Raw genomic sequence first — 14,319 nt, 5'->3', positions numbered from 1 at the left:
TCTCGTGGTGCATTGGCCAACTCCAAAATGAAGGAATCTGCAGCCATTCACAGAGAGTTTGTGTCTGTGTATGACTGGAAGAGAGAAAGAATTTCAACCGAACACTGTTCTGACCATTAGATAAACCAGCTGGTACCAGTCAGAGATGATATCCCATAATTCTCTCTGCTCAGCCACCATCCCCCTCCTATTCTGTTCTTAAAAAGAGAGCTCTGAAATTTCCCATGTATACGATCCAAGAAACCCATTCAAAACACACTAACAGAGCAACTTGCGCATGACATAACAGCTCCCCAACCAGCTCCAAAATGAGTTGTAACCCTGAACTTTGCATCTGCAGACTACAAATTACCACTTACCATCAGGTAATACCAACATATCAGCACTGTAAGGCTTGTTTACACCACATGCATTAGCAGTGTGTGAGAAAAAATGCATTAGCATAAATGCAACAGCAGGCTCGAGTTGTGCTTTCACATTCAATATGTTTATGCTGTATAAAGGTGCAACCCTGCAGAAAATAAATGAAAGTAATTTCTGCGCTACTATATTGAGTAATAACTGCCATCAAAACAGTATGCTGAATGGAATCTAGTATGAAAGTAGCAAAAAAAACAAAACAAGTCAAGGTTAACAAAGTAAAGAAATGATCATTTGTCCAGAAGCGTAGGCTAATTAAGGAAACTTGTGAAGCGTATTGTGTGGGGGTGTTATTTGAATAGCATGTGTACTTACGGCTCAATGCTGACAGGTGTAGCCTCACTCATAGCAGAAAGAACTGGAGGGGTTATATCACTGCTGTCTGAACATATATATAAACAAAAAGACTTCGCTTAGACTCAAAGTAAACACTGTTTCTTATATATTCTTCTGATCATGATATGCATAACAATTATGTCTAACTGCATATAACCAGGCTTGTTGAAATATATATACCAAGTCTGTTCCAAAACCTAATGAGGTGCATACTTACACATAAGTGACTGTTTAGAAACCTATTCAGATTGTAATACGGTTAGGACACTGTTTTAGAAGATTAGTTAGCATCTAGGCGGCCTACTAGGTTTTGGAACAGCACTTAATTCTAGGTTGCATTTGGTTGTTAATTTCAAGTAATTCAATTCTAAACTTATGACCTGAACTCTATGTATAGTAGTATGTAAAGGATTAGTTCATCTTTATTGCTTCAGTCGAAAAGAAATTAAGGTTTCTGAGGAAAACATTCCAGGATTTTTCTCCATATAGTGGACTTCAACAGTTACCAACAGGTTGAAGGTCCAAATCAGTTTCAGTGCAGCTTCAAAGAGCTCTACATGATCCCAGATGAGGAATAAGAGTCTTATCTAGAGAAACGATCGGTCATTTTCTAAAAAAAAAAAAATCTAAATTTATACACTTTTTTTAACCACAAATGCTCATCTTGCACTAGCTCTGGATTGCGCCACTCATTACGTAATCATGTTGGAAAGGTCACGCTAACATAGGCGGAAGTACCGATCCAGTGTCTACAAAGCAAACGTGTGCAAAGATTAAGTCAAACAGCCTTTACAAAAAAAGGTAAAACGACGATGTTGGACAATTTTGAGTTTTTCACCCTACTGCGGTACTTCCACCTATGTCACGCGTGACCTTTCCAACATGATTACGTAATGTGTGGTGCATCACAGAGCTATACGAGCAATACAAGCATTTGTGGTTAAAAAAAAGTATATACACATTTTGAAAATGGCTGATTTCATTTAGCTAGATAAGACCCTTATTCCTTGTCTGGGATCATGTAGAGCTCTTTGAAGCTACACTGAAAATGCAATAAGGACCTACAACCTATTGGTAACTGTTGAAGTCCACTATATGGAGAAAAATCCTGGAATATTTTCCTCAAAAACCTTCATTTCTTTTCAACTGAAGAAAGGAAAACAAACATCTTGGCATGACATGAGTAAATGATCAGGAAATTACAATTTTGAAGTGAATTAATCATTTAATTAATTTTATCTGTGTACATTGCAGAGGTAGTAAAAGGAACTCACTGGAGCGCAGAAGGCTGCGGGTGGCAGATTTGGGAGTGGCAGGTGGGGGAAGCCCCTGATTATTTGCTGCTGCAGCAGCAGCAGCGGCCGACAGGAAGGTAGAAAAGTAAAGACCCGAACCCTCTCGAACCGGGCTGAGGATGGGCGGGGGAGTGTAAGGTGGCATGTTGAGGGGGTTGTCGACCAATCGGACAGGTGAACGTAAGTGACTCTGGTAAGGGGTGATGCTGGAGTAGACTGGTGGGACAATAAAAGTGCCAAGTTTGGGTGGGGGAATAAAGAGAGGTTCTGGACGAGGCCGTCGTTTGGCTTTGGCTGATTTGGCGTCAGCTTCACTTCCACTCTCTGTTCCACCATTCTGTAGAAGAAATTAGATGTTGGCAAGATGAATAGTGTGGAAACATTTAGGGGTGTAACGGTACTCAGAAGTCACAGTTTGGTATGTACCTCGGTTTGGGGGTTGCGGTTTGGTACGATTTCAGTACAATAGGAAAAATGGTCACATTTTAGTTTAGGGTCCATTTCTCACTATTAACTATGACTTTTTCCTCAATAAACCCCTAATTACCGTTTATTAATAGTTAGGTAAGGTAGTTAAGATTAGGTATTGGGTAGGATTAAGGGTTGTAGAATATGGTCATGCAGAATAAGGCATTAACATCTGCTTTATAAGTATAATAAAAAGCCAATATCATAAAATGCATGCTAATAAGCAACTGAAATCACAGTTTGTTCCACCTAGCGGCATTTACCGTACAGTCCGGGACGAGTACATGTAACGTTACACCCCTAGAAGAAATACATACACCATATGCAACCTGGGTTATCTTGGTGAGTCTTGTCAGAAATCATAAATCTGGTAGTGAAATGAGGTGGGGGAAGGTTGGATTAGGGTTCGGAGAATGGACAGTGGGGGTCGGGAGAAATTTGTGGATTAATGGGGAGTTTTAATCCAGGGTTTAACAGAGGGGATGGAAAAAATACGAGGGCAAATAGAGAGATCATGGGCATAAAAGGTGCCCTTGATGTTTTGATAAGATCGGTCAGTTTGTGAACTCACCTGGCCTGCGCTCTCAGACAGAGAGTTCCGCAGTGAACGTCGCCGTGTAACAATCACAGAGGTCTTGTAATCGGAGCAGCTCATGTCATGGCTGCCCAAAGGCCGTGAAGGCCAACTAGCTGAGAGGGAAGCCTGCTCGTGATCCGGGGATGAGGAACCAGTCTGCCTCACTGGCACAGATACTGGAATAACCAATGGCATGAGGCTGTCATCTCTGGGTCGCTTGGCACTCATCTGATCCACCTCAGCTGCCCCTCGACCTGGACCTGTTGGGGCAACAGGGGGGCTCCAGGGCCTGTGTGGCTCTTGCTGACAACACAAGATTAACACAGTCAAATTATAGGGTCACAACACCCCAAAACACATTTTTTGAGATGTAAACAGACTCTACATTACTGAAAACACTACAAAAGGCTCATAAATTGGTTATTTTTGCATTTTTCTAAGCAATTTCGTTCTTCCAGGTTGAAAAGCAAAGTCAAAGCAACATCACAGAATGTGAGGTAGAAGCGTGCTTTCGGAATGTGTGACTGGCTGCAGGCATGAATCTACGTCAGCTGGCCCTGAGCTAATCTCTGAATTTATTCATGAGAATGAGCTCTTTTAACCCAATCACAGGGTGATTGGTATAACGCATGAGATCGCATTGCAGCGGAGAATTCAAACAATATGCAAAGAGCACACGAGATCGGTTTCTGCACGGAACGCCGCAATGAGTTTAACAACACTCACCACGTGGATCATATGGATCAGATACAGATCGGAGTGAGTGTGTTTCAAGTTTTTAAATCGACATATTTCTTATCGGGGTGTTTGATTCTGGGTTTTCAGAGTCGATTCCCAACTCCCACCATAGGAATCGATGGAATTGACCCCATTTGCTCCATTTACTTTATGTGAAAACAGGGTCGGCAATAAGAATACAAGATTGCGGTCATTATTACACACTGAATGTAGGCTATTCTTATTTAATAGACTACATATTTTTAGTATCTGGAACTCTGTTCAAGCAGCTTTTTGTGATGAAAATGCGCTTATCACCCTCACCCTACCGTTTAGTTAAATTAGATAATTCATTAAAGAAATCACTATTACCTTCTCTCTCATTTATTTAAAAGGATTAGTCCACTTTTAAACTTTTCCTGATAATTTACTCAGCCCCATGTCATCCAAGATGTTTATGTCTTTCTTTCATCAGTCGAAAAGAAATTAAGGATTTTGAGGAATACATTCCAGGACTTTTCTCCATAGAGTGGATTTCAACAGCTCCAAAATTGCAAGTTTCAGTGCAGCTTCAAAGGGCTTTAAACGATACCAGAAGAGGAATAAGGGTCTTATCTAGCGAAACGATCTGTCATTTTCGAAAAAAAACACCACTGTTTATGCTTTATAAACACAAAATATCGCCTTGAACGTACTTCCCGTTTCTGCATTCTTCAAAACATTTACGCTGAATGTCCTATGCCTTCCCTATTCTACTTACGGAAAAAAACGAAACTGGCACCGCATTCATCACTGTACAATGTTAAGCAGATAATGACGTCAACTTGCCTTGGCTAAAGGTAATTTAAGATTAAGGGCGTTTGTTTTGCTCCAAAAACAGGGACTTAATTTGTTAAGGTTCGGTTGGCTTTCACAAGGCAACATTTCAAAGTGTACCAAAATGTGTTTATGCGAGTAAAACTGTACTCTTATTGGTCAGAGTTTCCTCATCCATCAGGATGATTGACAAGTTCACTCCATGAGCTTATTGTGGCTTTATTTGTGTCTGTCGAAACACATGCAAACACAGTATGAATGTAGCCTTCATTCCAGCTGTTAAATTATATACTACATTCATATTAATGCTGCAGTAAATTGCAGTAAATACGCTGAATGTCCTACGCCTTCCCTATTCTACTTACGGAAAAAAATGAAACTGGCACCGCATTCGTTCTGTAAGTACAATAGGGAAGGCATAGGACATTCAGCGTAATGTTTTGAAGAATGCGGAAACGAGAAGTATGTTCAAGGAGATATTTCGTGTTTATAAAGCATATACAGTTGTATTTTTTTCGAAAATGACCGATTGTTTCGCTAGATAAGACCCTTATTCCTCGTCTGGTATTGTTTAAAGCCATTTGAAGCTGCACTGAAACTGCAATTTGGACCTTCAACCTGTTGGTAGCCGTTTAAATCCTCCATATGGAGAAAAATCCTGGAATGTATTCATCAAAAACCTTAATTTCTTTTTGACTGACGAAAGACATGAACATCTTGGATGACATGGGGCTGAGTAAATGATCAGGAAAAGTTTATTTAAAAGTGGACTAATCCTTTAACTCTGAAATAAAATTCGGCCAAGGCTTTTTCTTGTGACTTTTCACTCTTAAGAATTAAGTAAGCTATTGGCAGCATCCAACGATGGTGACTCATCATTTCAAGGTAACGTCATCTAAATTGGATTAATTTGGTCAGTCATGTTAGAAGCAGTTTTAGGCTTCGTGTCGGAAAATAACAATAATGTACACTTACAAATGCTTAATCTTGTTGGCAGTTTTTATTTTGTTTTTAAATAATGATTAATTTAATTATTAACACAAATTAGGATATCATGGCAAACCAAACTGATATAAACTGATGAAACCACAAAGCTGGCACGGGTATGTATACAATTACAGTGTAATTAGCTGTTATTCTATTGTAAAGCAAACCACAAGTAGGATAAATCTGTGACTATGACATTGTTTCTGCGACAACTCTAGCTTTCTGAAGCACTGTGCTGGAGTCGCCTCTGACACTAGGGCTATTAAGAGTCAAGGAATTAATTGTTTTTCTTCTTCTCCATGGTCATATTTTAATATTAATGTGTCTGTATAATGATTGTGTTGTAGTTCTGTTTTATTGGTTGTTTTCTCCCCTCTTCCACTTTTCCACAGCTTTACACGCCCATTCCTAGAGACTCTTTCCAACTCTGAGGTGGGAACTACCAGACTAAAACAGGGGATTTCAACTTTCCCAACACTTTAATGGTTAAACAAAAGACCTAAATCTCAGCAGAGTGCATCCTTCCTCCGCTCTGTAGTCACAATTGATATGCAAAAGAAATGAGAAATGAGAGAGTGCTTAAAGGCTGATAAGATATATTAGCACAGGAAATGAGGTTAGCTGAAGTCTTAATGAATCAACTGTGACCTCATTTCTGTGCCAGGATGAAACATCTTGCCTTGCAGACTAGCAACAGAATGCATGTGGATGTATAGATCAGTGTCACAACTGACTAACATAATGGCATGCCACCACAGGAGAAGATCTCAGGTTCAGTATAACCAGAATCTACAGTAGGTATGTTAATGATTATGTTAGGTTTACTGAATTGCATCCATACTTTTAAAAAAAACAGGAACTTAAAGAAGAACTATACAAAAGTGGCACTCTTAGTGATTTCACAATGCCTGCAAATTTCAAAACCTCAAAAACACGATTTTTGATTTAGAAAAAAGCATTCTGGGAGGAGCAACAAACCCTTGTTTCCTTTATTGTGAGGGCAATTCCTGTTTCTCCTCATTGCTAACTCTAAGTAAGGCATTAAATGAAAAGAAGACTATTTAAACTTCAAACGACATGTTTTGGAAAAATGCAACGGCATATGCGTCACTACTACTGTGTTACTAACTGGAAGTTGCGTGAAAATCTAGAAATCCCTGAGGATGTGGCCTGTCTTATCTGAACTTCGGCCTTGCTGGCACCACTGAGGCATTCAGCCTAGTACAGGAAGCCCTTGCAGCTCACTCACCCTTGAGCAAGAGCCTGTGTTTGGAGTAGGGAAGGTTTAACTGACACCTGTCGTCACCAGGAGACAAAAAAAAAAAAAACATCACTGGATTATGTACCTACTCCTTTCGAGGTGCTGGAGTCAGCTGACATGAGATTTGCTTTAGAGATTTGCAACCTCTTTACTGGACTGCGCTTTGTGTTCTGTGCGTTATCTGCCCCACAGATCAACAGTATATGTACACACACCCTTTCTTTGTTATCATCAGCTAGATGTCTTAAGGGAGTGCTGCTGTCCTTTATAAAAGAAGTATACATAACGAGGAAAAGCAGACTGAACTAAATGATGTGGCCCAGAAACACTTAGATCCCTTCGTTAAACTTGATTGCTAATTACGCTAATTCTCTCTGTGCGCAATAAAAGAATGAACAAACCAAGAAATTAACACTAGATCCAAGATTTACTGCAATAGGATGAAATCTCTTAATATCTTCCATTCCAAAACAAGTAGTAACTCAATGACATGACAAATTTAACCTTCTAGCTATGCACAGAAAAAGGAAATACAGCTCACTGGCCGAGGGTGGGGTGCACTTGCTGGTATTTGTATGAGGAGTCCGTCAGGAGATAGTGGTTGCAGATGTATGGAAAAGCTTTTGTTTGGCTTGAGAGATCATGTGACCTTATGGCAACAGTCCTGCCTGTCCTCGACTAACTTTACACTCCTATATCATCTGAGAAACCTGTAGAACTTGTACATATTTGAAACAGGTAGTGCATCATCACTGTACAATGTTAAGCAGATAATGACGTCAACTTGCCTTGGCTAAGGGTAATTTAAGATTAAGGGCGTTTGTTTTGCTCCAAAAACAGGGACTTAATTTGTTAAGGTTCGGTTGGCTTTCACAAGGCAACATTTCAAAGTGTACTAAAATGTGTTTATGCAAATCACATGTGAGTAAAACTGTACTCTTATTGGTCAGAGTTTCCCCATCCGTCAGGATGACTGACAAGTTCACTCCATGAGCTTATTGTCTTATTATAGCTTTATTTGTGTCTGTCGAAACACACGCAAAACACTATATGAATGTAGCCTTCATTCCAGCTGTTAAATTATATACTACATTCATGTTAATGCTGCAGTAAATTCAAACGCGCTCCCTCTGGATCTTCCATTGGTGTCTAGTATGCTCTGTCGAGCAGTGTTGGGGGTAACACATTACAAGTAACTTGAGTTACATTATTGGATTACTTTTTCAAATAAGTAACGCAAGTTACTTTTTCACATTTACATTTCATACATTTCATAAATATACTTCATGTATTTAATTTCACTTTATTAACCGATGTCTTTGCTGCTGACCTTACTTTTGATTAGATTTATAAATAAGTGTGATGAACTTCCTTCTTCTGTATCCTTTTCTTCTTTAATCCAGAATGGCAGCACAGCTGAAAGGTTTGTTTGAGCTGCGCCCTCTACTGTACAGGCGTAAAAAATGCATTTCCTTAAGCCTGAGGCTTATTCATTTCACTTTTGGCGTGAAAGGGCCTTAACATTTGTCAAATAGAACTTTTTTTGTTGTTGTTATTAAAAAAAAACAAACAAACAAGCAAGCCCAGACCAGGTGAGAAAAAAGTAACGTAACATTACTTTTCATAAAAAGTAACTAAGTAACGCAATTAGTTTCTTTTTTAGGGAGTAACGCAATATTGTAATGCATTACTTTTAAAAGTAATTTTCCCCAACACTGGTGTCGAGACACATGCAAACACTATACAAATGTTATAATGCAGCAAAGCAGGAATTGAGACTTCGTCGGGACAGCATTCTCGCATGGAGAAGTGCAATTACACAATTTTAAGATGAAGTTGTTCAGGTGGTCTCGGAGCGATTGTTTTGGAGCGGGTTCGAGCACGATTGCCGTGTTTATATATGCCTAAACGAACCGAACCAAGGGAGAAAATGCACCAGGTTCCGAAACAAACACTCAGATGTGAAAACACCCTTAGTCACAGACCAACCTTTCTTCGTTGTCAAAAACACAACTGCTTGCTTGAAACATATTTTAATTTCCCCTAAATACTTGACTGAAAAACTCTCAGTTGTCTTACCTTTATATTACGCGAGGGAAGCGATTCCCTTTCCGAAGCCTTCTGAGCCAAGGTTTCCAGGTTGACCTCCTGCGACACCCTCCTCTTACGGCGTGTGCTCTGGATTACACCTGTTGGGGCGGCCCGGATGTCTTGCGCTGCAGTGGTCTCAGAAGCTCCATTCTGAGAGCCTTGGGTATGAAGATCAGTCGGCATGACAAATGGGTTATCTGAGGCAGGGCCTCCACCCTCTTTTGAAAGCCGACGTGATCTCCGGGGACCCGGCTGTTGGGTCTCGATGGATTGCTGGGGAACCGTTGTGGGAGGCTGAGGAACAGAGTCCTTAGTCTGTGTTGATGGGGGATTAGAAGTCTCTTGGGACTGTCCTGGCAATGAGGGGTGATGCTGATCAAGTGAAGGGGCATGTGTCTGCTGGCCATCAGAGTAATTTTCCAATACATGCTGGTTTTGATGAGGTTGCTCAGATATTTTTTGCTGCTGCACCAAGTCCATTTGTGGTTGAATCTGTTGCATATGCTGTTGTGGTTGCTGCTGCGGAGTCTGTTTTAGTTGCTGTAACTGTGATTGTGGTATTTGTCGAGACTGTTTTTGATGCTGAAGTACCTGTTGCTGCTGCGCCTGTTGTCGTAATTGCTGTTCCAGCTGTTGCTGCCGTTGTTGAATCATTATCTGTCGCTGCATCTGCAGCTTTTGCTGCTCCTGTTCCTGTAGTTGCTGAAGATGATGTTGAGAATTTGTCTGTGCACTGTAATTCAAATTTGGCAAGGTCCGATTGCCCTGAACCACCTGATAGTAACCCGCTACCAAGTTCTGCTTGGGCTGTCCAAAAGCTAACTGAAAGGGTTGTAGCACGGAATTCCCAGTGGTGGACTGTCCGTGCTGCTGTGGATTTAACATTCCAGGCTTTTGTGTCTGCTGAAAAGCTTGCTGCTGTTCCCAATTCATGCCCCGGCCAGGTTTAGTTGTGTCCCTGAAGGTCTCTCCACTTTGTTTTTCAGTTACCCTAATAGCCGATGCCTCAGGTTGCTGCTGCTGTTGTACTGATATGTTCTCATGAATCTGCTTTGCAAAAGCATTCTGAGGCCCCAAGTAAGAGCCAAAGTTCTGGGACCATGCGGCCATACCCTGTGACCAAGTGTTTGGTCGCTGTTGGGGCTGCAAAGATGGGTCTTGATGTGACCACTTCATGGGCACCGTCTGTTGGTAGTGCCCACGACTTTGATCACCCTTCTCTGGACTGAAAATTACAGAATTGAGGTACATATGTGGAGCTTCTGCATTCGAGCTTTCCACACCTCCACTGTCATTATGGCCAGGCCCTGAGGGAGGGACCCCAATGCCATAGTAGGCCTCTGTATGCTGAGAGGCCTCTTTCATTGCCACACCCTGATCGTTAAAGAAAGTGATGCGTTTGCCCGTTCTCTTTGCGTTTGGTTTCTGTTGAGGTTGCAAACTCATGACTTTCATGAATATAGATTCTGGGGTCTGGTGGAGTGGGTGGTTATGGAGACAAGAGTTCAAATCCCCAAACCACACTAAGCTTTCTCTGGTTTAATAAAGAGTCTTAGAGTATCGCCCTTGATAAACAACCCTTGTTTTAAGACAGTTAATGGTCATCCAAACCTACTCAACATGGTAGGAATGCAGGTAAGCTTTAAAATACAAAACTGCAGCATCTCCTGTGCAGAAATAGTAGTTTCAGTATGGTGTAGCTCAAACATGTCTATTTGCTTTTATTCTTCAAATCTTCAGTTCTTGGGATGCCAAGCTCGGTCTTTAGGTTACCTTGTTGCTCATTCATGGGAGACAACCTGAGAAGAAAGTGGTCACAAATATTATGGTTAGCCTTCAGAGTCAGTACTTTGTGCTTAGTGGGGGTTCATTGAAATAGCCATTTCAGCAATTTCATGAATAGGGCCCTAGAGAAAGGATTTGAAAGGGAAAGGTGGATTGTTAAGGGTTGGGGGGAGCTGTGCCTTTAGCAGCTTAGTGCACATGATAAAACTATGCATTCAAGCTAGTTTGTTCAGTATGCACAGAAAGTTAACAGACTCATCTTAGCAACCAACAAACCAAAAATGACACATTTGTGAGATTGCTAACTGTGAGCTGGGGGGAAAAGTGTATGTTACCGCAAATAATTGTTTCTAGCTTCTGTGTAGAGGGGAACAGTGAAAGTGAGTAAAATGACAAGGGATGTACAGTTGCATGCATATTCCCACAGAGAGTGTGAAAATGTACTAGCATAGTTTCACAATGAGAATGGTGATTCCCCCATAGTTCACATTAGCCTCCAAATATTAACTTAAAAATCAATAAAAGTGTACCACTAACCTCCTTTCATAAATCATGGAGGGCTTATGTGTTGCTGTATGTGTAGGTGTATATGTAGCAACCAAATGAATAATCACTGTTTGCATATATAAACAGTTAACTCATGAGAACACATTTGTTAAATGAGATGCATCATGCAAACAAATTAAAAACTACACTAATTTTATCAAAGCATTCCACCTGATGATTTAAAATTATTCTTCTGTGATCTACATTCTTATAATTTTACTTATTGAACATATAGTGTCTCTGCTTTTAAAATCACTTTAGTGCACATCTCTCATGGGTTTTTGCTTTATTACACCGACCAATACAAATGTTCTCTACACTTAGGGCTGTGCCGGTGAGCGTAAAAACCACACCACTGCGGTGGTAGGGCGCCACCATGGTGGCAGGATACCAGTGGTGGTGGTAAGCAAAAAAAAAAAAAAAAAAAAAGTAATTTTTTTGCACATATGATGGTTGTAGTTTTATGTAGACATTGGGAAACGAGTTAAGTGCAAAGCTTGGTTTACAAATGAAATAATGGTTTAGAAGCTAAAGGTAAATTTGAACTAAGACATATGTCAGCTTTGTATTCCATCTTGCGATCTGGCTATATAAGTGTTTTTTGGCTTCAGAAATATCTCATATTTTTCAGTCTTCATCTCTCCTCATATTCAATTTGAACAGTTTGTATTCATTATGCAATGTAAGGAACAATTTATTTGTATAGCACATTTCACACATGTTAGTAATTCAGTAGTTTCACTTTCCCGGGCAATGCAACATGACATATAAATTCTTGCTCATGAAAGAAGATAAGATCGCTCTTTCAACCTTTTACTCTCAGTGTCAGTTTCTTTGGAATATCGGGAGGGATATGAAGACAAGAAAGAGGGCTGCTCATTTCCCCAGAAAAGTGATTGCATGATTTGAATGAAAGGCGTGGGAGGCAAGAAACCAGCAGATGTGTTATTTTGGGTCTTTAGATCTAGCATTCTGCATGCCTTAAATCAAACACAGAGATGAAGTAGTTTGGAAGGATTGCATTTATTTAAATGAATTAGCGACAGAGAAAGAAAGAGAAAGTGAAAGAGCATGCATAAGTAAACTGTCTTTGTCTGTGCAGCATCTATCTAATAATAATTAAGCTGCAAGTTTAATTACATCAAAAACAGATACATTACCACTTTGTTGCAGCTTTTCAGTCAAGCTATTTTATTAATAATAATTGTGTTGATAAGAAGTTTCTGTGCTGCTAAACGTTTGTGTGCAAATGCAGCGCGATGTTCATTCTCTTTGTGTGTGCTTCAAAGAAAGTAGCCCTATCTACACACTATAAAATAGCTCTGAAATATAAACTTTGTGCACCTGAGTCATTCCAGTGTTTGTTTTTTTATTGCACATTAATTATTAATGATAGCTTATATGTCATCAGCAATACATATCAAAACAACCAAGAGAAAGATTCAGGATTTTCTATTCCCTAGGCTAGGTTAAAAATCACAAATAAAGCAATGTAAATTACTCTTAGCATGATTAAATGGAAATATACATTAACAAACTTGAAGACAGCATGAAACTGAAGTTGTGATAGTCTTTTCTTCCCTATTGTGACGTATATCTGGCTTCTAGAACAAGAGAAAAAGTAAGACAGGACTTGATTTTGTCCACTGAAAATTGATTGGATCATTGGATCGCTGTTGTTCTACTGCTGTGATCTCATGTGAGTGACAGGTTGCCCCGCCCTCACGCTAATAAACACGTCATCAGAGAAGAGATGTCACTGCAAGTGGGAGGGGACGTTATTTTGATTAAACATTAGGTGAATTTTAAAAAATGATGATGTGCACATTGCACAGATAAATCATACTGCATGGTCATTCCGTGTCAAATCAACTAGAGTTCCCCAGCTCAAATTTTTTATTTTGTTAATAATTTTTCTGTTGAAAGACAAACATATAGTGATGAAAGCCAAAATATTAAAAGTCACAGATCAGATGTATATTTATTGCATGATCCACTATTTTGTAGAGGGGGGTCAAAATGACCATTTCCACCTGAGAATTGGAGACAAATTACAAGGGTGTAAAAATGACTTTTGAAAGATGGCAGCATCATTATTTTATTTTTACACAGAGATTAGTAGGTCTATTAGTAAAATCTGCTGACTTCAGAAATTTTTGCTTCATTATATGCCAAAGGTGACAGTTCAAAAATTGTAAAATTGTATTTTGTACCTCAAGTTTGCATGCCTGTAACTCAAGACATATTAAAGATATCCTAATATCCTTTTAGATTCTGGTTCTTAAACTTTCCTTTTGGTATCTCTTCATTTTAAAGGCCCTCAATGGTTCATTCCCAGAGATACCGAGATCTTAATGCGGCTCCATGAGTAAATTGGTAAATTGCACACATTTTCAGTGGTCAAAAACCAAATGTGGGTCACTTTGATACTTTGATTTAAAGAGGAATATCTGAAGAACAACAAATGTTGAAACTATCAGCTCAATTGCATATAACATACCCGTGTGCCATAAATACTCCTTTTACATTTGTCATTTTGACCCCCCTCTACAAAATAGTGGATTACTTAATAAATACACATCTGTGACATTTAATATTTTGTCTTTCAACAGAAAAAAATATTAACAAAATCAAAAATGTGAGCCAAAAAAACAAAAATCGTCAATCGTTTTGATTTAATGGTGAGAAAAACAACAACACTTAGCATTCTACAGGCTAATGCTAAAAATAAAAAGTATAATTCAGCCATGTTTACATTACATTTTGGCCAAATCATCTAATAAGAAAGTGTATAACATACAGTAATATTGCGTACAACTCAAAGCAGTCATTTAAAGCTGCAGTATTTTCAGGGATGGCGAAACGCCTCGAGAAACACCCCTAACAGCGCGGGGATGTAAACAACAACTGCATCAACCAAACCACCGTCCAGTTAAAGTGTTAAGATCATATTGTAAATAACACGTTTCAGTAAATTATGAGGCTTATCCAGCGTTCATTTGAAAACTGAACGTCATTAC

The 14,319-nt window shown here is 39.5% G+C and overlaps 2 protein-coding genes across 4 annotated transcripts in view; one reads left to right on the top strand and one right to left on the bottom strand.

Moving 5' to 3' along the window:
* ptgr2 (prostaglandin reductase 2) overlaps positions 1 to 14,319 on the top strand; it is a 41,442-nt gene that overhangs the window by 10,892 nt on the left and 16,231 nt on the right. The gene's annotated exons all lie outside the window — the stretch shown is intronic.
* Positions 1 to 14,319, bottom strand: part of mideasb (mitotic deacetylase associated SANT domain protein b) — a 35,841-nt gene that overhangs the window by 17,364 nt on the left and 4,158 nt on the right. For both annotated transcript variants that reach the window (XM_067367543.1, XM_067367542.1), the window contains exons 2-5: positions 8,957 to 10,767; positions 3,091 to 3,399; positions 2,031 to 2,388; positions 736 to 802 (exon numbers count right to left, since the gene is read on the bottom strand). In XM_067367543.1, the coding sequence (XP_067223644.1) occupies positions 736 to 802; positions 2,031 to 2,388; positions 3,091 to 3,399; positions 8,957 to 10,423 (2,201 nt within the window). In that variant the 5' untranslated portion in view covers positions 10,424 to 10,767. The remainder of the gene's footprint in view (positions 1 to 735; positions 803 to 2,030; positions 2,389 to 3,090; positions 3,400 to 8,956; positions 10,768 to 14,319) is intronic.

Source organism: Chanodichthys erythropterus, chromosome 18 (assembly GCF_024489055.1).
Source record: "Chanodichthys erythropterus isolate Z2021 chromosome 18, ASM2448905v1, whole genome shotgun sequence".
NCBI lineage: Eukaryota > Metazoa > Chordata > Actinopteri > Cypriniformes > Xenocyprididae > Chanodichthys > Chanodichthys erythropterus.
The sequence above is the reverse complement of the archived record's forward strand: the minus strand, read 5'-3'. Positions and strand labels throughout refer to the sequence as shown.